Source organism: Myotis yumanensis, unplaced genomic scaffold (assembly GCF_028538775.1).
Source record: "Myotis yumanensis isolate MYYU_CA2020_CCGP unplaced genomic scaffold, mMyoYum1.0.hap1 SCAF_13, whole genome shotgun sequence".
Lineage (NCBI taxonomy): Eukaryota > Metazoa > Chordata > Mammalia > Chiroptera > Vespertilionidae > Myotis > Myotis yumanensis.
In genome coordinates this window covers 10,809,394-10,835,905 of record NW_027223764.1, presented here as the reverse complement: position 1 = coordinate 10,835,905, position 26,512 = coordinate 10,809,394, and the positions used below count along the sequence as shown (strand labels likewise).

General features: G+C 37.4%; 1 protein-coding gene across 4 annotated transcripts in view; it reads left to right on the top strand.

Annotated features, from left to right (window-relative positions):
• VTI1A (vesicle transport through interaction with t-SNAREs 1A) overlaps positions 1-26,512 on the top strand; it is a 313,936-nt gene that overhangs the window by 46,089 nt on the left and 241,335 nt on the right. For 2 of the 4 annotated variants that reach the window (XM_070432279.1, XM_070432281.1), the window contains exons 4-5: positions 16,996-17,073; positions 23,439-23,459. In XM_070432279.1, the coding sequence (XP_070288380.1) occupies positions 16,996-17,073; positions 23,439-23,459 (99 nt within the window). The remainder of the gene's footprint in view (positions 1-16,995; positions 17,074-23,438; positions 23,460-26,512) is intronic. The other 2 variants (XM_070432280.1, XM_070432282.1) reach the window with 1 other exon arrangement.

Here is a 26,512-nt window from a genome sequence, read left to right as displayed (position 1 = left end):
AAATTTTTATCAAAATCAAACACAGAACAAAAACAAAAAACACCACTCCCTTTTCTTTCAGGTTTCTATAGCGCAGTGGCTAAGTCATTTTGACATTTAGTTGGGCTGAGTGTGGGCTTTTTTTTTTTTTTTTTTTTTTTTTTTTGCAGCCCCAGTTTAATACACATGTTTTGAGGCTGAAGTTAGGAACTTCCTTTCAGTGAGGTTTGAGCTGTGAACACCGGTGAGTTTCCAGAGTATTTCTATCTGTCATCCGGCTGAGCCACCATGTTTCTCATTTGAGGGAAATCTCAATCTCTGCTTTACAGCCCCACTGCTCTTTTGGAGTCTCTGCAGTCTTGCCCCTGGCTTTTTGTATCTTGGGAGGAGTCTTTCTGCCCTGCTGCATTAACTGTGGCTTAGAAGGGCAGTGGCCTTATGCTGTTTGAAGATCCAGAATGCCTAGGATTTTCTCTAGGCTCTCCTGTTCTCCTCTCCCATTCCAACTTTTGGTGGCTGAATGTTAGGAATGTCTCGGGTAGGTTTCTATCCGCCCTCTTTCTCCATCCGTAGCCTACAGTAGCCAAGATCTCAGAGGGCTTAGTATGGACTTCTCTTAGCTCTGAAACCTTGGACCCCACCTTCAGAGGGCCGGCTGCCTTAGCATTTGGGGACAGTCTTGTGTAACCCAAGGGAGCATCTCTCTCAGCAATGACCCATAAGCAAGCATTGGTTGGTAGACCCTGTATCTCACATGGTGACTCAGGTTCCCTGAAATCCTAACTTGTTATGTTAGCCCTGATAATAGCCTTAAAAAGTTGGTTCAAAGTTTGGCTGGTTTCTGTTTACCTACGTCCGTGGAGGCTCCTTCTGCTCCTCCAAGAATGAGACCAGCCACGTGTCTGTTCTTTGATATAAAAGGCTCTTGATTTTGCCCTGGCCTGTCTGGCTCAGTTGGTTGGGTACCAAAGGGTTGCTGGTTAGATTCCCAGTCAAGGCACATGCCCGGGTTGCAAGCTCGATCCCCAGTAGAGGGCTTGCAGGAGGCAGCCAATCAATGTTTGCTCTCACACAAGTGTTTCTCTCTCCCTCTCCCTCCCTCTTTTCCTAAAAAAATCAATAAAAAATCTTTAAAACAATAAAAGACTCATGATTTTTCTAGAATGTACTTTATTACATGATTCTGTGTCATCAGCTCTCTGATAGGTTTTTAAATTATGATTGTGTCGCTTTTCCAGCTTGTTCTGTTTGTGAAGGTGAAAGCAGTGTTCTCTTGTGACTTTGTACATTCATTGGGAGTCAGAAGTCCTGTGTCATTCTTTATGTAGCTCTGCCTCCTCTGAACAAACTGTGTGGAGGAGGGCTTCCTCCAGCAGCCTGTTTTCACCTGCTCCCACGTCCATTGTTTCAAACAAAGCATATGGAGCCTGTGCTTCAGAATGAGCCCTCACCTTCGGGAAGTGTATCTTGGGTGGCACTTCTTGAGCTCGGCTATTGTTGAGTCCTGTTATCATCCTTCATGCATTTTGTCACCTTCTATCAAGTGGCTCTGCATGATCTTGTCTACTTCTAGACACCTCCACATATTTTGGGATCTATGAATAATTGTGTGTTTTCTAGTTTTGCCAATAGAGAATTCAGAGTACATTTGTTCTTGTTCCTCACCCACCTACTCCAACCCAGAGGAGTAGGAAAAGAAAAAAAAAATGATGACTTAGAGGAGTCTGTTAACTTACGCAGCTGTGTTCATATTGCAAGTGTCATTTAATCACCACAACAAAGTAAGCATTTTTATTTCCCTTATGCAGATACGCAAACTGAGACTCAGAAAGGTTAGACACTCTCTATGCAATCACATAGATAACACATAGCAAAGCTGGAATTTGAATCCTAGTTTAATTCATACTGTTCAGTAATGTGCTGATAACCAAGCACATTATCTTTGAAGTTTCTGTGTTGTATAACTGTCTGAATTCTTCTCAGAGTTTGGGATAACATATACAAGTATTTTCTTTTCTAGAAACAGAGCAAAAGGATGAATGGGACCCTAAATCCTCAAAAAAAAAAACAGTGAGATTCAAAGCAGAAAATCCAGTTCAAATATATGTAAAAAGAGTCAAAAGAAGAAGGAAAAAAAAAAAAAAAGGACCAATAATAGGAGGCAATATTCAGTCCCAAGAGCCAGGAGGGACCAGAATGGAATGTCAGCCTGGTCTTTATAATCAAGAGTCTGGGTGCTGACCAGGAGCAGACCCTAGTGTCCGTATTGGGGAAAATGTGTGAGATCATCTTAGAGTAACATGCTTTGGGGGCAAACCCAGAGTTTTAAGTGCTAGAGCAGCAGTTCTCAACCTGTGGGTTGCGACCCCTTTGGCAGTCGAACTACCCTTTCACAGGGGTCGCCTAAGACCACCTGCATATCAGATATTTAGATTACGATTCATAACAGTAGCAACATTACAGTTATGAAGTAGCAACGAAAATAATTTTATGGTTGGGTCACAACATGAGGAACTGTATTTAAAGGGCCAGAAGGTTGAGAACCACTGGGCTAGAGGAATAGACTTGCTGGCATTCTCAATAGTGATTATTATTATAATCAGAGCAGTTATTTTTCTTTAATTCCTAGTATGTGTTCAGCACCATACTTAGCTGTTTTATAAATTTTACCTCGGCTAGACCTGAGGTACATAGGGGTTCAGAAACTCACTTATTTTTTAAAATTGATTTCAGAGAGGAAGTAAGAGGGAGAGAAAGATAGAAACATCAATGATGAGAGAGAATCATTGAAAGGCTGCCTCCTGCACTGCCCTTCCCTCCCTCCCCCTTCCCGGCAATGGGATCAAGCCCACAACCCGGGCATGTGTCCTGACCAGGAATCAAATCGTGATCTCCTGGTTCATAGGTCGGTGCTCAACTACTGAGCCACACCGGCCAGGCCCAAAACTTGCTTATTAATCTCAATTAGAAAAGGACAAAGCTGGGATTTGGATCCTAGCTAATCAGGTGCCCAAATTGAGGCCTTTACAATTTATCATATTGTTTCCTTAAAGGACAAGAAAATCAGAGTAACAGAAACTAGCCCCAAAACTCAAATAAAAGTCAAAGTATATATGTAATATTAAATGTGTTCAGGGCAGAAATAAGAATAAACAGGAAAAGGAGCAACCTCAACATTACATACCATGTGTAAGATTGGCTCCACTTTGGTCTGTGTTAGACTCTGGAAGAATCTACCAATGTCCATCTCTGAGTGCAATCCGGCCGCCATGCCTAAAGATAATTCAGATAAACTCAGGGGCGGGTCCCTCAGACTGGGGCTTGGAAAGTGAGACAGATGAAGAAAGGTCCTGGGATCATTTTCTCTGGATGGAAACACACTCGAGTTGTTGAGTGTCTTCAAGTCTGTAAAGAACTCTCTGTCAAGTACGGTCAACAGCTGTTGTTGGTCTCTGCTGTATGTGTAACTCTGGTACCATAGACTTCCACTTAATTTACGGGAATAATCCCTGACAGCAGCCAGTGACTGTTGGCAAACATCAGTTGTGAAAGCTAAGGAACCTCCTTCCTGAGGTCTTTATAAGATACATTCAGTATGCGATGATGTAAGGAGTGAGGCACATCAGGCGACCTCTCAAGGTCCCTTCTAGCCCTGAGGTTCTATTATCATCGCATATTTATAGAGCGCCAAAATTGGCTGTGTTCTTTTCAGGGAATAGAATTACATTCAGTCCCTGTCCAGGGCTATCACAGTCAAAATAAGACAGATCAGCAATACCTTGGCTGCCAAATCAAGTCCAAGTGTAGTGGGCACATGTCTGACTATCCTCGAGTGTGTATTCTCTTCAAGAACATTAGAGAATGACCTAAGCGCATGGTGAAAGAGCTTCCATTATTGCAAAACACTCCAAGGAGATTCGATTAGGTTCGTCTAGGCATTTTTGTAAATCATAATAGTAATTTATTATCCGTTAAACAATCTAATTAGAATTATTGTCCTCAAAACATTAAATTCAGATTGAAATGCAATGTACTGTGTTGCCAAACCTTTGTAAACAGTAGATATTATTTTGAATGGATGACTTAGAACTCCTCTGATTATGTACTATTGGGAGTCCATGCTCATTTAAAACTGCAAATAAAATCCTATACTTTTACTGAAAAAGTGGAAAACCCCATCATATATAGTAAAAATGGACAGTTTATATTGTCTGAATTTGAAAGAAATAATGTTCTCATATTTTTGTTTAACATTAACTATTATTTAATTGAGGATTTATTTTGACATTTAGCTAATCTCAGATAGTAGCCAGTTGTAGATTTAGTGTATCAGACACCTGTACTTCCTTCTCCCAATAATCTTCCATACTTTGAAATTATTTTATACTTCTTATTTGGAAATATTTTCAAGCTTTCAGAAAAGCTTAAAGAATAGTTCAAAGACCATACATATACTCTTTAACTAGATTGACCTATTAACATTTTGTTCCAATTGCTTTATCATTTATGTATGCCTTCTCTATTGATCTTTTTCTCTCTACCTTTATATGCATATATTTTTAAGCCACTTGAAAGTAAGTTGCATACATCACGCATCTGTGCATGTTTTTAAAGTAATGTGATTTTATAACTTTCTTCAAAGTAAAAATAATTTTTTCTCAGCTCTATTATTTGCCAACATATAGAGGCAACTTGAAGCATTATATTTTACCTTCCTTTTGTCCTGTTATCTATTTTAGCTACTATTCATGAGGTCCTTTTCATGCCTGGTATCTGGCATATATTGATTTTTTTTTTTTCCAGACTGTCCTTTAATAAAGTCTCAGGTCTTTACATAAAGCACCTGTTACAACAACACATAATATTATAGCTTTGCCATTTGACATATTACAGGAATTTGTAAGGCGCTAAATTCTTGTTACATAATTTTAACTGAAGAAAACTCATTTTCACAATGTAAATATTAGTGTTTGAATAATTGAGCTAGTTAGGCTTCTATTTAGTAAAATTACAAGGGTTCAGATGAAGTTTGTTTATTTTCTGTTTCAGTTTGACGTGGCGTCCAGGGCTGAACTTGAATGTTTGTGTATTTCCCTCACAGCAGTTTCTGATGCCACGAGTCTAAAACTGGATCTCACTGAACGTGTAGCTGCATACGTGCCAGAATGAACTGCAGCTGATAGAAAAAGGGAACAGGATTGACGAGAAACAAAAATAATAGGGGAGGAGACATTTATTACCGTATTTTCATTAATGTCATTTATCAACGTCTTTACTGTTTGTAGTTAACACCGACTTTGAATAGATCAACTCTGAATATTTTTTCTGAGATATGGAAGAGATTAGGGGTAACTGTGGTGAGGTCAGTTCTCTAAAGTTTGTGATGTTCTTTGTGCATGAAGACAGGGAGCCAGAATCAATGTAGGCTCAGGGAGAATGATGGTCTCGCTACTCAAATGGACTGTTTTGTGGGCAGAGGTGTTCCGTGCTTTCCTGGAGGACTACAGATCAGAAAACAAACTCAAAATGCAGCGCGATGTCACCTTCGTCACGTGGCCACTGACTGTTGACTTGGAATTTTATTAAACGGCCTCATTTTCTTCTGAGAACTTGTAATTCCTGTCTGTTAGCATGTTTCTTCTTACATGTTTATTAGTGTTAACCATACTACTTGCTTGCTTTCTGTTAGACCTCTGCCAGAAAAGCTAGACAAAATTAGTTCCCAGAATAACGCCAACACACAGGAGGCGCGGTTTATAGTAATTCTTATTCATTTGAAATATAGCAATTTGTTCCTGTCAGTGGAGGGTAGGTTTATTGTTCTAAATTGCCGGGGTTTGTTTTTGTTGGCGTGTTCCCCAATACAAATTGAATGGCTGACAAAAATCTATTTGTATGACAGTTCAATCTAGATAAGTGCCCTCTGTTGCCTACTGGTGCAATTTGGGGTCTCGGAGATAAAAGCAAACTGAATACCAACCTCGTAGCAGAGCTTCTTCCCCAGATAACAGAAGTAATCCATATTCCGCAGGTCCCAAATCAGACAAACAAAGGAGAAATATGCATGCACATCGTCTCGTTTGAAATGGGCGTCTTTTCGCTTCTACATAACAAAAGATGGGAATATCTAACTGAGGAGGACAATAAAGCAGCTGATAGGAGAGATGCCTATATGTGAAATTAAAGAGAAATGTATTGACTTGTAAAGTTGGAGAGAAGTCTGTTGCTTAGCATTTCCCATAGTACGTTGGCTTTAGTCGAGTGAATTTGCTTTCGATTTTAACATGCCTATTCTGAAATACATTCTATCTTTAGACACTGATTCTTTGATAGCTTTGATATTTTTGCTAGAGGTAGGGTTGAAGGGGTCTCCTTTACTCCCCAAGATGAGGAGCTGTGAATTTGTACCTGTTGGCTTACCTCTGCCTAAAAAGGTGTCAGTCTTTCCATACAAGTATCTCTCAGATATAATTCATGTGCAAAAAGAGGGATGAAATATGTATAACGGCAGTTATGAGGAAAGAATTGCGACTAGTGCAAAAGAAAAAAAAAGACATCCTGGAAACATGGCTAAAGGCTCCAATTGTAGATATTGTAAAAAATGGGATCTAATCCATAGGGCTTGTTGATCGATTGGATGTGGGGAGTAAGAGAGAGAGTGGGATAATTGCTGGATGTTTATCTGGGGAGGCCATGTGCTTGGTAACAACATCAAATTAGGGACAGCAGAAGGAGCACAGCAGTATATAGAGAAAGAAACTGCCCCACTGTGTTAAGTCGATGTGCCTTTACGTGATGTATGGCACCCAGTAGGAATTAGATCTGTGTGTAGAATCTGTAGAAAACATGTCTTTGCCGGCCTGTGGGTGGTATTAGGACAGTGGGGTTAGGTGAGATCATTCAGGTCAGGTGGCTGAGTAAGGATGGAGACCTGGGAAGACTGAGAGAAGTTACCAGGCAGATCTGGGGAGACTGAGGGGGAGACCAGAAGGGTAGGAGGAATGCCAAAGGAAGCTTGTCTGTAACAGCTAAGGTGCAAGTGGTCAACAACGTCAGGTGTTATCAAGAGGTCCAGTGAGAAAAGGACCAAAAAGTGGCTGTTGGGGCCAAAGCTGATACAGTTTGAGTAACAATAAATAAGTTGTATTGGATTATGAGCCAAAGTATAAAATGAATATCCATAAGTCTATACTGGTGTTAATAAGCGATTGAATAAAGATGAAATAGACAGATCCCCCATACAGGAGAATGCAAATAGTATATGTAGATACTCCTCCCTCAGGAACATAGAGCATTACTCCCCACGCCACAAATGTGGGCCATGCACAGGGAGTACAGCGGGAAGGGAAAGGCAGTTCACCGTGGAGAAAACTGACAGACACCACTTCAGCCAGGTGACCCAGGCCAACATCAACAGTGATTAAGTCGTGTTGCTCGTATATACCTTTGAAATGATGTGATGAAAATAGCACTTACCTCTGTAATCTTCCTCCCCCAAACTTATAACCCCAGTCTAGTGAAAAGAAAAACTTCACACCAATCCTAATTAAAGGACATTCTACAAAACACCTGACCAGTGCTCCTCAAAACTGTCCTCGTCATCAAAGAAAAATCAGAGGTATTGTCACAGCCCAGCGCAGCCTAAGGAGGCATGACTCCTAACTGCAATGTGGAATCTTGGGTGGTATCCTGCGACAGTAAAAGAGCATTAAGTATTAAGGAAATCCGAGGAAAGTATGGACTTCAGTTAATAATGATGTATAATAATGAACAATTGTTTCATTAATTGTGACAAATGTACCATATTAATGTAAGATGTTAATAATAGGAAATTGAGTGTGGGTCATATGGGAATTCTGTACTGTCTTTGCCACTTTTCTGTAACTCCATAGCTATTCTAAAATTAAAAGCTTATTTCAAAAATGTGGCCAATGATTTTGACAATTTGGAAGTCATTGGTGATCCTGGGGAATCCTCTGGTAAGGTAAGAAAGAATTCACTTAGTTTTTAGTTGAGAGTGGCCAGAAGTGATATTAGTGCTTGTAGAATATTCTTTTAAGAAGCTTGGCTAGGAAGGGAAAGATAAAAAGAGATTGGGCATTAGTTGGGGAGAGTATTATAGGGTAAAATAACTTTTTAAAATATATAAAGCTGGGACACACTTGAAAATGTTTATATTCTTAAAGAAAAGAGTGACATATTGAAGATACAAGAAAAAGAACATTTAATTGATGAAGCAAAGCCCCTAAGTAGGCAGTAATTTATTCAACTAAAAATGGAGAAATTTTTAGGAAGAACATGTAATTTATGAATCAGGTATGAATATTTATACTTATTATATGTAACTAGAAGCCCAATGCATGAAATTCGTGCAACAGCCGCAACGGCTTGCCTCGGCCCTCGTAGCCCCGGCTTTGTCCAGAAGGTCATCCGGAAGGAAGTCCGGAAGGTTGTTCAGCTGTCCAGTCTAATTAGCATATTGTGCTTTTATTATTATAGAAGATACTTTGGATCACCCTGTTAAAGATGCATGTTTTTAAAGTAATGTGATTACTTGTTAGAGAAGTAATCTTCAAAATGTCTTCATAGAGAATTTGGGCTCAAAGAATTTTGTTTTATTGCCTAAGCATCATAGTTTAATTGGCTATGTTCATAAAGCAGTAAAAAGTGTATCTTGCATCTCTGTATTGTTGCAACCTCACTGTGGCACAGCATATTCTATAATAAAGAATCTGTCACAACATGGGTCCAAAAGTAAGTACCAGGAAAAGTGTATTGTAAAAATTGTTTGCCCATGAGATGACTGGTTCCAATGTAGAATTTTAGAGTAACCACACAGGGAGTCACCAGATCCCAGGGGTAAGAGGCAATTCCTGACACATCTTAATAACCGGTGAGGCTCCTTTCCTGCCCTGTGGGTAGATTATTGTTGCTTTATGGTGTAGTCTTTGAAGATTAATCTTGAAACCTATCTAGCTACACCCATAGGTGTGGTTGTGACTCACCCTCTGAGATCAGACAAATAAAACATTCTACCTTAAGCATTTGTCACCCTTGAACTTTCTAATTTATTGTCAATATTCCCGACGTTGCCAGTAATGCATAAGTAAAGGTTTGGTTTTTGTATGTTTATTTTGGAGCAGGGTGACCAGGAACCAAATCTACAGACTAATCTACTGATGTTAAGTTCATAGAGCTAGGTGAACGGTGCAGGCAACCTGGCCTTGCGGAGTGAGTCCTAAAACCAGTCCAGCCTGTCCTGGTGGTCTGCTTCAGTGACCAGTGACGAGAGCATTGGCTCTGAGAAACGATTTCTGCCCTCATTCTGCCTGGTCTTTCCCAGCTGTGTGGCCATGGGCTGATCACCCATCTATCTGACTTAGAACTCCTCAGCTCTAAATGTATAGGCTGATCTAGGTGAGGCCTCAGGTCACTGCCAACTAAAAGATTCTGTCACTTATGTGTTACTAAGTGTGTGTGATGCATACACAGAATCCTCAGGATCATTTGTTCTTGGAAATCTAGATCACTTGAAATTATGGCTATTGACAGATATTTCAATGAAGGATCACTTTTCCTCCCTGATGCTCAGCAGATTACATAGGAAAACATAGATACAACTTAACTGTATACATGTATATACTTTGTTTAGTAGTTCTTTTAAAAATACAAATGAACCACGTGTTCAGTAGCATTCATTTAGCAGAGGATCATTTTCCAGTGGGAGTGTATATCATATTCAAACAAAATAGTGAACATTTTGACATTCTGATTATTTCAAATACAGTCTATGGAGTTGTTTTATTTTTATTCAGAAAGACTTTAAAGAATTAGATTCCCTCCACTGCTTACTTACTCTATTCCAGATGTGGACACCATCTGGGCATTCTATCATGAACTTATTTTCTGAATGAAGTAACTTAATTATTGATTGACAAGCTAACATGATTTAAGACACAGCCACACTGTGTTCAATAGCAGTGTCAAAGCCGTAAATACAAGCATATGCAAGCAAGTGGGGCCATGATACTAACTCACTCACGTTGCATTTTGAAACACTAATGCTAAACTTACATTTCAGGCTTAAGTTTAAACCTGCTGGAGAAGGAAATGAAGAAGTGCAGTTGCGTGATTTCTGTTTTACAAATCATTACATGATGTAGCAGCAGTGTAGTTGGAGTTCCTAGTGTAAATAAAGGTCTCTCCTAGCATTGCAAATCACAAGTGGCATTATTATTCCATGTGGGTTGCACATTGGTTTGTGTGAGCCTATATGCACATATATATACATATATATCCTCATCGTTTGCATGTATTCACATGTGACATAGCTAAATTTAAAAAAAAAGTTAAGGAAAAAATGTGGTATATTTTACCTTATTTGCAGCCCAAAACATAAATATTCTTTTCAAACATGTAATCTTTTTTGAAAGTTCAAGCAAAAATAATGAGTGATCAGAATACAAATACATTCATATTTAAATTTTTTTTTTTCCGAAAAGTTTAAATATCTCCTCCCAGTATTACCTACTCAAGAACAATGGGCTGTTTCAGTGCTCTCACACTCACTTGCTTTTCCAACTGTTGGCAGCCTCGCGGCTGGGCAGGGTAGCATTTTCTCTCTGGTGGCTTGCATATGGTCCATTGGCCATGAGTTTATGGTAGATAGAAAGTGTGTTTTCCCTTTATTAACACTGCAGTATTGGTGACATGTGGCATGTGTACTTTCCAGCGAATGAGCTTGACCTTTAACTCTAAAGAGTCCCTCGAGCAAGAGCAAGCTATGTTTAGTGAAATGATTGCTTAGAAGAAACAGATTGCAACTTAATTCCTCTGATATCATTCAAGAAAGGCAGTAAATTTTTACCATTAAAAATTGTCCAAAAATTGGAGCAGCAAAAATAGGAAATTGGGCAAAACAGTACAGTGGGATTACTGGGTTAAATAGTATGAACTTCTTAAAGCTAGTTGTGGTATATGTTGGCCAGTCATTTTCTAGGAAGGATGCACTAATTTGTACTTTCAGCCCTGTATGTGTTCTGGCTTTATTGGATCCTTTCCAGTGTTACCAGCTAATATTTAGTTGAACATCCTTTGCAGGGTTATCATATCCAAGGTATTATGGATAGGTTTTCACTTGTATGTAGTATTTAAATCCTCTGGGAAATAAATATTATCAATACTCGTTTAGAGATTGAGGAAACTGATATTCAGGAAATGTCATTTGCCCAAGATCACATACTGAAATGTTATCTCTGTTCTCTTCACTCAGGACCTGTGCTTTTTCATCCTAACAACTTTCCAGGGATCAGACATTTGCCTAACAGTTTACTTTTCCTTTACCTAAATCATGTAGTATGGCATATTTTAATCTGAAATCGCTTGTTGCTAGAAATTAACATGACACAGAGAACACCCTGATAAACAAAATTTCACAAATTCCTTTTTCTTTTCTTCTCCAAAATTTAAATTTCCTGTCCTGGACTGACGGAGCCTTTTTAAGTCCTGGGTCAATGGTGGAGTGTGGACGCAAAACTGAACTTGGCCATGGAGTAATGGAAATGAGGTTAAAAATGAAATGCTTTGTGCCAAAGATAGATGCATTTTAGAAAATGCCATCTGGGCATTACGGAAGTATGATATTATTTAATTAGAACCAGATAAAATTTAGGTAAGAAATGAATGCCAGCAATTATATGACTAGCTAATAAATACAATTTCACGGTATTCTATAGACATCCCAGAGTGTTAATTATAACAGTGGCAGTTAAATTCTTTAGAGCAGTTAAATTCTTTGGCTATGAAAGCATAACAGTTTTTAATAGGTGTATCACCTGGTAACCTTGAGCATTATTAAATATATGGAGACTGAAAGACATGTAGAAGCAATGGAAAAGTCTGGCCAGACCGGGTAATTTGTTTTAGACCTATGGAGAAATCTATTAACCATTTCTTCTATAGACCAATTTGATTAGGAATTAGGACAAGCTGTTCTTTCATTACTTACCAAAACCATACTGCACTTTGTATCAATTATTTGGCTGTCTGCAGCACATAGATTAGAATAAAGGCCTTTCTTAGTGTTTGCAAATGTTGTGGATTGCTGATTAGTAATTAAAGTACTGAATGAAGAAAATTAGGCCCAAACTGAATGGGAATGAGAAAGTCTTAATTCTGTGATACAGATGTTAGACACAGATTGTCTTGAGCAGCCCATTCAACATAGTGACATTGTACATAACCATGGAGTGTTTGCCTCCCCTGGAAAACTCAGGCCGAATGCCTTGGAGATGGTTTCCGCTCCCATGCCTTGTGATGTAGCTGTATGGGTATTAATTTAGTGAAATATCCTGTCTGCCAGGTGTGGGAACTAGCTGATTTTATTGTAATACCAGATCATTACTTAATTCATATGCAACAGAGTGCAGCACATGGAAAGCATTATAAATCTATTTACAATGTGGCTGGTCTGATGATAACATTGTATTAAATTCCCAGGTGAGGCAATTTAAGCAATTGCTTTGCCATGTGCACTCCTTGGAAATTAAATTCTCATATACGCTTTGGTAATAACCCAACTTCATTGTTATGCTTATGCTAGTGGTGGGCCATAGAATCCTCCTTCTGGTTATGTATACCCTGTTTCACATGTAGACTCACACAGGAGGCGGTGTCCCAGATCACAGTTCTTAATTAGTGTAAGCTAAGTTAATTTTCATTTTGTTTCTAGTTTAGCAGTGCCTGTCTAGAATATATTCAGTTCAGTTGGGAAATGTTAAGGCTTGGGTCAAGTAGATAGATTGTTATAAGCCAAATTGCCAGATAGAACTGAGCGAGGCTATCTGTTTGAACTTGGCTTAAAGGAAATTACCCACTCAGTATGCAAAAGTTCTGTTCATATACCAAGTGAAAACTGCTTGGAATCTGAAATTCTCACTTTCATAGCCAAAGACTCACTTTTGTCATCAGTTTAAAATACCCATGAAACTTAGTGCATCTAACTTAAGGATAACAATCAGTTGTTAACTTGTCATATTTTTTTTTGTAGTTCATCTATGGTGTGTAGATTTTTCCTTCCAATTGTGTCTAGTTCACCTAAGTGTATAAGTTACACAAACACAACTAAAAATGAGGAATGCTCTTGTATTTAACATTGTGTGAGTGTGTGTGTGAGTGTGTGTGTGTGTGTGTGTGTGTGGCAAATATTGTCAGCTGCAGCTTTTCCACCCTTACGGTACAGACCCCAAAATTGCAATAGATTACAAACTGCACAGAGCTTCTGTCTTCTCCAGAAGCCACACATAAAGCACCAGTAGTCAGTAGTAACTGACAACTAAGACTAAAAATGTTGACAATTTCTTGATTTGCCTGGTTAGCTTATGTATAGAAGTCATTAACTATTTATAAAATGCATTATGAATTGGGTTCCTTCAAACTGTAGCTGAGTGTGTGACATTTCCAGCTCAAATTCTCATGCTTGCATTTGGCTAAAGTACAGATTTTATACAGTTGATAATAAAGTAGAATTATTTCAGTTAGTTTATCAAGCTACAGGAGATGTTTCAGTTTCATTAACTTTGAATCTTCCAAATTAAAGTATGACATAGTAGTTAGTAAGGTAGAGTGTGGTTTTTAAAAGTTCCATAAAAGTGAAATAATTTATTGATTTTTTTTTTGAGGAAAAATATCCATAAAATAAGCAGTTTGTCACTCAGAGGACTTTACCTTTTTTTTTCTTTTGGTATTCATTTAGTTTAATGATGATCCTGCAGACTAAATTATGGTTGATTACAATCAGCTCACTTAAAATTTCAAACCATGAAAAATTAGGAGAAAATACCAGTGCCTGGCATTTAAATATAATTTTTTTATCTTTATTGTTGAGAGTATTACAGATGTCTTTCCCTCTTCCCCCCATGGCCTCTCTCCACCTGGTTCCTGCCCCCATAATTCTTAATCAAACCAGGTCTTGATTTTTTTTTTTAAGTATAAAATGATACTCAAGTGTAAAGTGTTCCGTTTCCAGCATTGGTTGTATCATTTTCATGAGGAACTATTTCTGACATTTGAAATGAGTTACCTTTTCATTCTCGAGGGAAAGCCAGTCCTGTCAGGGAATATTTTGTAAACTCAGCATATCATTTGCTTAATTACATCCAGAAAGCCATCCGAATGACCAGTGTCTACCATCCCGGTGGTGAATGGCATCTATAGGAGGACCACCCTTCAACTGTGGATAAATCCTTGCTTCTCCCCTTGGTGCTGAGCATGTACACTCTTAATGGCTGCTTTTCAAAAGCAATGGATTCTAACCAAAACAAGATGAGATATTTAGGGATACATGCTTGCAATGTTCCACGTTTGAAGTATAGTAAATCAAAATAAGAATATAATGTAATTGAACAATCTATGCCAATTTGTTGGTATTTGGGTGAGAAAGGGGAAAAACAAAAACAATCTCCATGTGAAATTCTTGCATACTGGGGAACGTTTTAGTCCCCCATAGTGAGGAAATGAATAATTAAAGAGGCAGCTCTGATACCACAGCCTGTTTAAAGGTTCTCATTTCCTTTAATGCTGTAAAATACTTTGGCTTAGCTAGTTTGAAACGACCATAGTGGGGATCTCCATATGGGCAAAAGAAAGGTTCGGCTTGATCTAATTACCGTGGTAAGGCCATGAAGTACTAGAATACTGTCCTTGTAACTTAATTTTTCTGCACAATTCTGTATGACGTTAATAGAAATAGCTAATTAATAGGAGCTTCCGTAAATACAGTATGGGAAGCAGGGTCCATGAATATGCTGTCTGTGGTGGTAAGAAGTCTGGCATGTTCACAAGTGAATGAGGGGGTCACTCCTGAATTGTTGAGATGTCTGATATAGATGCCATTACTGACCTCGGGCTAATGACTTAATTTTTCTCCCTCGTCCTCTCTGCAGCATCACTGGTTGTAGTTCTCTACCTACAGACTGACTGCATTTGCCAGGGTATAAGTTAGACATTTGTAGCAGGGAAGGCAAGCTTGGGGTAGAGACTCAGGGCAGGGATGGGATGCCATCATCTACTTTGTATCGAAACATTTTGCATTTTCTTTGCATCTTTTACCTGAGTGTATCCACAGGGCAATAAACTGGTGAGGAAATTTTGTGTGATAGAATGAGCACCGAGCTGTATGTCAAGACCCCAGGGTTCTAGTTTCAGTTTAACCAAAGCTACCTTTAGAACATGATGAGACTGGCTCCACCGCACCCCCCCCCCCCCCCAATAATAAAGGAGTATCTAGATTTATTTATTTTTTTATTTATACTCCATTCAGCCCTTCATCTGGGTTCTGCCAGAGAGTTAAGCCCTAATGCCCTAAGGCTTCTGTTCTATGTAATAAATTTAATTCTCTCTTACGTATCATTTTTGGGAGAAATCAGAAAAATAGTCACTGAAATAATTTTCTGTGTTTTATGGTTCAGATAACAACCACAATTGAGAAAGGCTCCAACTTTAAAGTGATTTAAAGTCTACTGGTTTTTCTTGTCAAAAATCCTTTTAAGTTCTATGAATTTATGTTTAAGATATTATGATCGCTATGTGGCAAAAGCAGGGTTACTCCCTAGTTTAAAAGTCTAATTAAAAATCTTGTGGACTTCTGCTCACCGACTATGGAGTGTCCTTTCAAACTGCAATAACTTTTTGGATCACAATTGGACAGGTGAGAAACTTTAAGTTCTCCACTGTAGACCCGAAGTGAGAAAAAGACTGCCATTTTCCAACTGCCGTTTTCCAATCAACTGTGTTTGCTCAGTTAGTTCAGAAGCAGAAAAGGCAGCCAAGTCGCCCGTAAATCTGCATCTGGGCCTGAAGTAGTGATGCCCAGCAGCATCTAAGCACTGCACTCCAGCTTCCCAACTAATCTTCCGAGCCTTTAGCTTTTCCAAATGTGTGTAATTTAGAAGTTGCTTGCAGACATGTCCCTCTGGCTTTACAGGTAAAGGTAGACTTCTTGCAAAACAGAATTTCTGTGTGTGAAACCTTGACTCATGGCCCACTTGTCTTTATTTACTGGGACTGGGAAAAGTTGACTCACAGCCTACTTGCTTTTATTTACAAGGATTGGGAAATTTAATTCGTTTTAACACACACACACACACACACACACACACACGCTCCCATACTTTTCCTTAGTTACTTATAGACACACACACACACACACACACACACACGCTCCCATACTTTTCCTCAGTTACTTATAGACACACACACACACACACACGCTCCCATACTTTTCCTCAGTTACTTATAGACACACACACACACACACACACACACGCTCCCATACTTTTCCTTAGTTACTTATAGACACACACACACACACACACACACACACACACACACACGCTCCCATACTTTTCCTTAGTTACTTATAGAGGACTTAGAGACATTTAAATTATTGTCCCAAAATAGGTTGGACTTTTAAATTTCATCTCTTTTTAGTTAGTAACATCACAATAATGAAATAATAGATGAACGATTTCCCAAGCATCCCAGTGTATGTATGCAGTTATAATATTATCCTAGAATTAGAGATTTTAAAAGACTTGTAATTGTAAAGTCCATTTTCTGCCACACCGTTAAAGAACCCCATATACTCTCGTTGTTTTCATTGCAGCCTGGTGCGTTTTGCAGACATACAGCTATGTAGCTGTATTTCCTTTAGCGTGGTGTTCTTATTTGAATGACTGTGTGTGGAATAACATACCAGTTCCGATCCATTTTGATTATTAATGGAGTACTTACACAGTGCAGTTTTCTTTCATTATTGGCATTTGAAAACCTTCTAATTTACATTAAACTTCTCAAGTTCAAGAACTTTACACAACTTTGGTTTGCAGGTTTTAGCAAATAGGTTTCCATTAGGGGGCTCTCGAGGTTTGAGATGATCAGCCTTGATACCAATAATGCTTCGAAGCCTTTACTTTCTAACGTTCCTCTCGCTCTCTCCCTTTTTGTTTTGTTTTACAGAAAAGGTCACGGATCGCCTACAGTGACGAAGTGCGCAATGAGCTCCTGGGGGATGACGGGAATTCCTCGGAGAGCCAGGTAGAATGCTAATCAGCAAGGCCCGGTGGGTGGCTGGAGGGTGAAGGAGGTCAGTGGCACACTGGGCTCTCAAGCTGCTCCGTAACAGCATTAGCGGCAACTCATGTGGAAGTGATACTGTTTAATGCAAAGCTGGAGTCTTAATCAACTTCAAAATGTTTCTTGGAGATCTTACATTTAACCCTTTACCTTGGGATCACTGTCTGCTATCTTTTAAAAAAATCTTTTCTTCTCCTTTCTTTATTATTTAGTACTTAAGGAATAACTTGAAACACACTGTTTGCAGACAAAGCCAAGGTCTTCACCTCAAACACATGTAAAAGGAATAAAAAAGTACACAATGCAGCTTTGATAATAATGCAGTATAATTAAACCAACACTTGCAGCAAAACAAATGAAAGTAAGCTTTCAAAATTCAACAGGGCAGCCCAGTCTCCCATTGTGTCGCTTCTTAAAAATACATTCAGTAAAATGCAAATTGTAAGTACCAGTGTGAAACTTGGATACGCATATAGAGGTAGTGGCCTCTGTGAAATAATAAAAGTAATAGTAATAATAATGGGAAAAGTCGTTTTGCAATTTAAGATCTGCACAAGCAAAAAGTAAGGTACAATTTCTTAAAAGGGCCTGTAACTTGGCTGTCAATTCTCATAGGGTTACACAGTAGTGTCCTGAGTCCAATTAATGTCCCACTTCTTTCGCTGAATTAATACTGCAGATTTCATTAATTCATATAGATAACGTATGACTTTTAAATAGCGTTTCAAGAACCTCAGTGCTGAGATTGATTTTTTAAAATGTCTCAGACAAACCTAGTGACTGATTGTCTTTGACACTTTTAAAGAAAATAAATGACAGGGAACTTCAGAAGCAAGAACTGAGCGTGTTTATTAACGTTACTTTGGCAAGTGTTATAAAGGTCTCTGCTCTGCCTAAATAAAAATGAACATAAATCATTCATTGAGTAAACCAAAATTTTAATAAGATTGTAAAACATAAATAATATATTGATACACATTGTAAAATTGCATAATTGTATTTACCATTTCACATAAATTATAGCTCTACATGTGCTGAAACTATGTTACTATTTACTGTAATGTTAATACTATAAACAGGAGTGTTGCTTATGTGATTAAGGCCCCCATCCATCCACCCCAAAAAAAGAAAGAAGGATCACTGAGCTGATGGTTTGTTTTTGGAAAGACCTCACCCCCTCCCCTATTTGGATGTTATCAGCGTGAGTTCAGACATGTAAACATTTTAATATTTGACTGGGAATTTCAGCTTTTCTGATTGAAATGTAAGAATAACTTAGGGGGAAAATTATACAGAGCACATCAAACAAAAAGGGTGATGTGATAAAGGGTTTTGCTCATAATAGATTAAATAATGTAAGAATGAGAAAGAAATATTTTCTTCCTATTTTAAGTGAGATTTAGGTTGCTCATACCTCTTGATTGAGTGAATCATAATTTTATTTCCTATCTTTACTGCAGAGAAAGCATTATCTTTTTTTTACAAAAAAAGTGAATGCGTAGTTCTCATGTCAGTTCTTTAAAAAGCTATAGATCTTCCTCTCATTTGAAACTACTGCCTAATAGAGAGGAAATGGAAAGGAAGGGGTACCCTGTCTAACTCAGACTCCTTTCTTGTAATGGATGTTGTAGTATATGACAGGAATCCCTCTCTTTTTTTTAAAAGGCATGTTCACTTCTCTTAATGGACATTTTATGTGCCTAAAACATTTGTCTTATGTGCATATGGGTATGATTTTTTATGCCTAAAGAAAAATATTCCACAAAAATAGATTGAGTTCATATTTTCTGAATTTTGCAAATTATATTCCTGTCACTTTAAAATGATTACACAGAGATTTTCCCATGGACTTGTATAAATCAAACTTACACATTCTGAAAGTGCTCGGAGAACCTGAAGTTTAGTCATAAGGACCTGTCACTTCCATAAATAGAGTATGATAAATGATAGTCATGGGTATGTAACGGTTAGATTATTACTTATGTGAACTTTTCCGTCTAAAATTTGAATTAGGTTTGAAAGTTCAAAGAGACCACACTTAACTTTTTGGATATTTAGTTACCAGGTATAGAACAATTTCCATATCATACTGAAGAAATTAAATTTTGTTTTAGGTTCTTTTATCCTAATACAAGAATTAAAATCCCTCCAACTAAAACATCCTTAACAGGAATGCTCACTTGAGAATAACTCTTTATTCTGCATCTGTATTCATTCAGACGATGGAATTAAAACAGAAGCCTTTTCCTTACAGGAAGAAAGGATCTTAAGTTGGCTCTTCATGTTAGTGTTTGTAGCTGAGTAGCAGAGAAGGTAGTCTTTTCTGGGCTTATCTGTCACTTATATAAGAAAATATTTTCTGCCCACAAATAAGTTTATATTCCAGTTAATTTTTGAAACATTTCTTTTTTCAGAACTTATTGGCTTATCATAAACTTTCAATGTACAGAGAAAACTTGGAAGTAAACAAAATGAGACAAAAATAGCAATATTTGTTTCATTGAAATTGGGATATATCTCAATTTTTTAATTAACGATGAGAAATAATAAAGAATTCATAGCAATGGTTAAAATAGGTAAAATAATCTAAGCACTGACTGTTTAGTTATTTTTTATGCAGTATACATATCATCCCTATTGTGACTTTTTGGTGGTGATGTACAAAAATGTGAATGCCATACCTATTATTTCTCATTCTGGCCATTTATAATGGTTTTTTTTCCTTAGGCATTTAAAACCTGGCTGTTTATACACATAAATATAGTCTTCCAATTAACTATAGAGTATATTAATTTCCATATATATATATATACATATATATATCAACATTTCCACCATGATTGGAAATGCCCCGCATACAGTACACAATTTCATTTAATCCCAAATTAATTGTTTTGTATAAATTTATTTCTGATTCTATCCATTTCTTATATATCCAAATATAGTTCATCCCTGATTTACAAGATGGGACAAAATTACCTACTTTGCACATTTGAGTACTATTGTTGGGTCATCAGCTTTCCAAGGATTGCTGTCTCAGGCATTATCATTCTATTCTTTTAAAATGTCATGTTTCCCATACAGCCACATTTTAGAACTTGAGAGAATTGAGTTTTTAAATACAACAATGTTGTATTTAGCGTGGAAACCTTAATAGTTATCTTGATTTAGTTTAATAAAAACCATTCTCAGAAAAGGAAAAAACATACACAGAGAAACAAAAGCCATCTTATACAATTAAATCCTCTTCATAGTTAAGTGTCGTAATGGAGCATATAAATTGTTCCGAGCAAATAAAATGTTCCAAGCAATACTTTGAACCCTAATAGTCTCTCAGTTTCCTTATGCAAAATTATATCGATCAATGAATAAGCCTGAGTAAATGAAATGTGAGTAAATCCTAAATAGAAGGTTCAAAGAAAGATCTATAAAGAGTAGGATATTTGCAAACGTGCCAGAAGTTGGGTGGTAAAGCAATAGTTAGTAGATAGGATTGCTTAATTTTTTAATACGAGGTTCTCGTAAGTTCCGATTTGAGCTTGCTGTGCATAAAGTGTGTCAAACTCCAGCCCCAGAGCAGGGGGTGAAGTCGGTCAATTTAATTCCCCGAGATCTAAAGGAGGTCGGTATCATTTCATATAGCCCTGGCAGAACAGATCATTACCAGGCACAAATCTGTTCGTTACGTGCTGAGGGTTTATAGCCAAATAAATAGACTGTCATCATAAGTTCAGAAAATTGTGTGTTCGACCCACGATAATGTGTAAAGGGCGTTTAATAGAGTTCAGCATTTATTCGTTATCTGTATGCGGACAGAGACGCCAGTCGCGTTATCAGCTTTTTAAAAAAAATTGGGGAGTTGCAGGGTCACGTGGCGCGGCGCCCACTCGGAGGCGCGCATGGGCCGCACATGCTCCGCAGCGCAGGTTTGATTTCAGTCGCAGGCAGCAGAAGGCTTACCCACAAGAGATTCCACTGGTTCAAACCAGCGTAAACCAGATTTTGTTTTCAGCCCACAAAGGAACAGATTACCTCTTGTATCAAATTCTGCATTGAGGGAGGGAAAAAACACGTCTTTGTTTCAAAAAAAAAAAAAAAGATGTTGATTATCATAACTCAACGTGGTGGCATGGTACACTTTCATGTGGCCTCTGATGGAGCTGGCAACTCGATAAAATAAGAAATCACTCCTTCCAGTCTAGTCTAAGCATTGTTAATTTTCAAATATAGCCCATCTTTTGTTTACTTGAATGAAAACTCTCAGCCCTTAAAAAAAAAAAAAGATAGAGATTAAAACCCCTCCCCTTACCTAGCTTAGCTACAAATCCGGTGCAGAGCCTGCACGCAGCCATGCAGCACAAACAAGATAGAACGGGTTTTTGTTTGGAACCTATTGAAACAACAAATGGGGAGCATTTGAAACACTCATTGATTATGGCAGGGTGGCATGCCCCAAATGGTCTCCATTGCTGAGGAGTAGTTTTAAACTTTGGCCCTTTAAGTATCATAGTCAAGTGATGAATGGTGCCCCCAGAAAGAAAAGATAGCTGTGCGATCAATTCCCAGATCGTCTCTTCCTGAGAATTAATGTTTGCCTTTTTCTCCCATGATGTTCGGAGAGCAAAGAGAAAGATTCCGATATATGATAGGCCAGATATTTGAGTTTCAAATGTTACTTCTTCCGGGCAAGAATAGTAACTTTCCACATAAAATGATGAGGGCCTTTACTCATACCCATCGGATGTTTGCTGAGAGAGTGAGCAAGCTTATTAATTAAAACTAATGGCAGCTTCTTGTATATTTTGAAAAGATGACATTAAAAGTTTCATTTTCACTAAATGCACTGTGAGACATTATGTAATAAATTCTGTACCCATTTTATAAGAGTTTCATAACAATTCTGAAAACTCATTCTTTTGTACTTGAAATACTTTTCATATAACAAATGAAATATCAGCATAGGCTGGAATGTATGCTGCCTTCTTTGAATTGGAGACAAAAACAGCATTAAGCGTTGAGAAATCCGGGCTATAGTAAACATGATACTTTTAGAGACACTTATAGTGAGCAATTCATAGCACGTTTCTCCCAAAGCAATAGTTTAATTTATTGGCCTGCATATGTCAAGTGTTACAACAGATGTTACAGATATTTGGATGTTTAAAAATATCAGTTGTGGCCCTGAATTGCTGAGGATGCACATTTCAGACTTAGAATGTGGTTTATGGTCTCTTACAACACAGGTTTCAGTTTCTGTTCATTGCAGAAGCTATGGCATTCATCTCAACCATACAATGACATTTGTGTTGTATAATACTGTCAAACATACACACCTACACACACAAAGAATGAGTCAGACATTGTATATCCATTTTCTAGTATCTAAAGAGTTAAGCAACTTATTTTATTGTTATATTTAAGGCAAATAGAAAAATTTTCTACAAAGGAGAATTAAAATGTTACAGGACAATTTACTAACAAGTAGAGAGTGGTTTGGGGTCTGTCTTTAGTGAAAACAGATTGCAGTACAAATGAAGTCAGAGAGCTCATTGCTTTGAGATGGCCCAGTTTACAAAATGAAAAAGGTCGAAAAATAAAGGAACATCAAAAAAACATTTTGAAACGCCATGTGACTGCAGTAGCCTCTGAAACAAAACAAACACCTAGAAATTAGCTCTAATTTACACACTATTTTTAAGGATAGTGAAATATTTTCTGATATCATATCCTAAATATTATCTATCCTAGCATGCTTCATTCTCAGTTAAAATAATGTCATCTCCTAATGCAATCTTTTTACTAGGGTAGGTACAGGTATGATATTAACTAACATGATAGTTTGTTTTAAATACTTATTGGGACAAAAGCATTAACTCTTAATCATTTTCATTTGTGGAAAATTGGAAATCAGTTGTCAAGATTGAAAATCGAGAAACATCCTGAAAACTTGTATATACAAAACCTTTTCAGTGGTACATTCTTAGAAGAGAGGAACAGTAAACTTGTTTTCTTTCTTTATAATATAGACTCCTATGAAGTCGTTCCCCTTTATTTCATGATGGTGTCTTAGATGTACTTTAAAAGAGAATTTCACACTATTCTCTTTGTTGAATGTGACAGTGTGAGAAAGTGATCTTTATTCGTTCAAAAAACTCTGCATGTAGTCTATGTTTAGGTTCTTTTAATGTGTTTGTCTGTGATTTTTAAATGCTAAACATGTAAACAGATAAATTGTCAATGTTAATTCTGTATCCTGTCACATAACTGATCTTTCTTTCCTGCCATTTCTTCCCTTTTTATCTTATTTTTGTGCATTCATGTTGCAGTTGATAAAATTACGTGAAGAGGTGAGTACTTCTTAGCTTGCCTTTTTTTTTTTTTTTAAATTCTGCTTTTCCTTATAAAATTGAGTTTCTAAATCTGGAATAAGATCTTTGGCTAATTTTTCCAGGAAAATCTGCACATAGCAAAAGTATTGATTATATTGCTAGACATATTCTCTGCTGATTATCTTTCAAAAACAAATCTATCCAAATTATGCTTGTCTCAGTGATCATTGTGGTTTGTTAGCATCAGGGGCGGGGGGGGGGGGGGGGGATTCATATTTTAAAAGCCAAAAATGGAGGAAAAACAAAGGAATATCTTAAAGCTATGCTCAAGTATAGTTTTAATATAGACCAACTTCAGATTTGTCTTATTTGTATTGGTTTCATAAAGAAGTCAATATGATTCATTTTTTTTCTGATTTACTGTACTGAAAGCTATTTTTAAATAAACTTCTTCGCTTCACCCAAAATTCAACCTAAGATACCATGAATCTATTATCCTTTTGGGGAAACACACATATGTTATAAATGCACTACTAGTTTGTGTACACAGATACCTAAGAATAGCCAAAGCTCTCGTCATTGTGAAACACATTCCTTTCTGCAGGAAATAGCACCCAAGTGAGTTCTCACTTTCCTGAGTTTGCTGGCCTGTTTCATAGTGCAGCCTAAGACTTTTGTGTGACCCAGCACATAATTACAGCAATGCTTACGATTTTCTCCCCATATCAATGAGGAATGCTGGATGATTGTGTATTTCTTTTTAATTAGAAAACTCATCAACTATGCTTTGATACTCATTTCAGAGACAGAGCAGTTTTATTCTTTATTGAGTGAGGTTGAGTTGTTACTTTTTTATTAGAGCATAAAATAATGGCCCATATTGCAATTTAAAAATTGTTCAGTTGCTTATGATCCTAAGAGTACTGTGAATTATTTCTGAGTTTAGATTGCATTGACTCAGATTTTCCTAGAAGTTTTTTATTGCTATGCCATCATTCTCCAGGTGATGCAAGTGCTAGTGTAGAGACTTGTAGATAGTGGTTTTCAACAATTCTTATGATTGAAGATACATGAGTGATGTCTTCTCTTAGTAAAAGTAATAATGATATATAAAATGAAGGGTGAAAATACACAAAACTCGCACCCTCTAACCTTTTTGCATTTTTTTTATCTTTCTTACATTGAAGATGTGTATGTACTGAACAAATATAATCAATTGCAGTTCTGACATATAGATTATTCCTTAAGGGAATGATGCATCCATGTTATTTCTTTTGCAAGACAGAATATCTACTTGTGTATATTTCCATATGTTCATACTTAGGTGAAGAATCTGAATTCTCAAATGTTATTGGAACTAACAATTGACTTGAAAACCTCTGTATAAGGAAATTCATTACACGAAGCTCTGGCTCCTAAATTTAGCAATGAATATAATTAATAAAAGTGTGTGCCTTATCACAATCGGCATTTTTGACAGAAGGCTCTTTTTGCTGTTGTTGGTAAGCTGAATTGTGTGGACAGCAATCTTAATTCTAAAAGATGCTAACATCACCTCTGCATTTCTTTTAACATTTTGTGGTGCCTATCACAACAGTTTCACCAGTTATGCACGTTGCCAAAACTGTAACCTGCAATGCAGTTGTACTTGGAAGAATGATATCACTCAACTAATGGAATAATATACTCTAAAAATGGTCTTTTAACAATCTTTGAAATGGATGCAGCGTTGATATTTATAGAACAGATCACAGTGATGTCAGTGCATTGGTGCATGGTTTCCTCAGAAGGAATTGTTTCTCAGCTAGGATTCTAATAGGAATCAAACTGAATGTACCCTACTTTTATTTCTGGTACCAATCCTAAGAAAACAGGCACTCGTCTCCTCTGAAATAGGATGTTTTGTTGTGTTTGGAAGCAAGGTGTGCCCCATCCCTTCCCCGTGATGATGCTCTTTGTGGCTCAGTTGTGGAAGCAGGGCACGCTCAGAGGCAGGCTGGATGTGCACGGGAGCTGAGCTGGCTTTGGCTGTGCCTGGCGCTCCGTTTCAATCCTGCATCCCCAGCTCTCACATTGCACAGCTCCTCACACAAGTCGGGCTCTGTCTGAAGCTGCTGCACAGCATTACTTACCTGCTTTGAAAGGGCTGAGGAGAGGGTGAGAGAATGAGTTTGGGATGGAATGTGGGGGCAAGTTGAAAGCCTCAGCTGCTACTGTAGTGTTCGTTCTTTTATTTTCAGAGACCGGGGCAAAGCACAACTAAGGGAACAATGTAAATAGCACAGCTGTTACAAGAACTTGTTTTTAGCCTGACTTAAGTGAAGAGGTTCCAAAATACAAAGTGAGGTCCTGGGGAAAAGCTGCTGGGAACTGGATAGTCCTCCTGTGTGCACATTTATTCTGATAGAACCGCACTGGCCCGAAGAGGAGTTATTTCTGTTATTTAGGAATATTCTTTTTTAAAAAACAGAAGTTCTTTTAGAAATTTACTTCCCATCATAGCCATACTCAGAATAATCTGATTTGGTTCCTTTTCATGGAGTCCCAAAAATCATTCCACATTTGAATGCTTTGTTTCCTACATTATATATAATCATCTAATGAGACTGTCAATTTCCAGTATTGATCTTGGACTTTCTAAAAATCTACAGTAGCTAAATGTTTTCTTTCAATTTAGGGATTTCATCCAATCTGTAAATGAACTAAAAATCTTTGTTTTGTTACTCTGGATTAAAATTCAGATTACTCTTGATTTCACAAATCTGATCCCTTTTTAGAGAATCACCAGTTTGAAATGAAGTCCTTTGTTAAGGTAGAAAACAATATTCAGAGAAGGGAAGAGTAATGCTATTCCCCCAAAACCTGCATGGAGTGAGAATCAAGAGAAAGCTATTTCGACAACATGAGTAAAATGTTTAATTTTCTTTAAAAATGGTCATTAATGCCAAACACACAGCCCCCCTGGCTTTTCTTTTTCTCAGTTACAGCCTTTAGTGATTTTGCATTTCCAGGATATAAGCTTTCCTTCCTTCCTCCCTTTTATTTATTTAGTTTAGCTTCTTTTTTTTTTT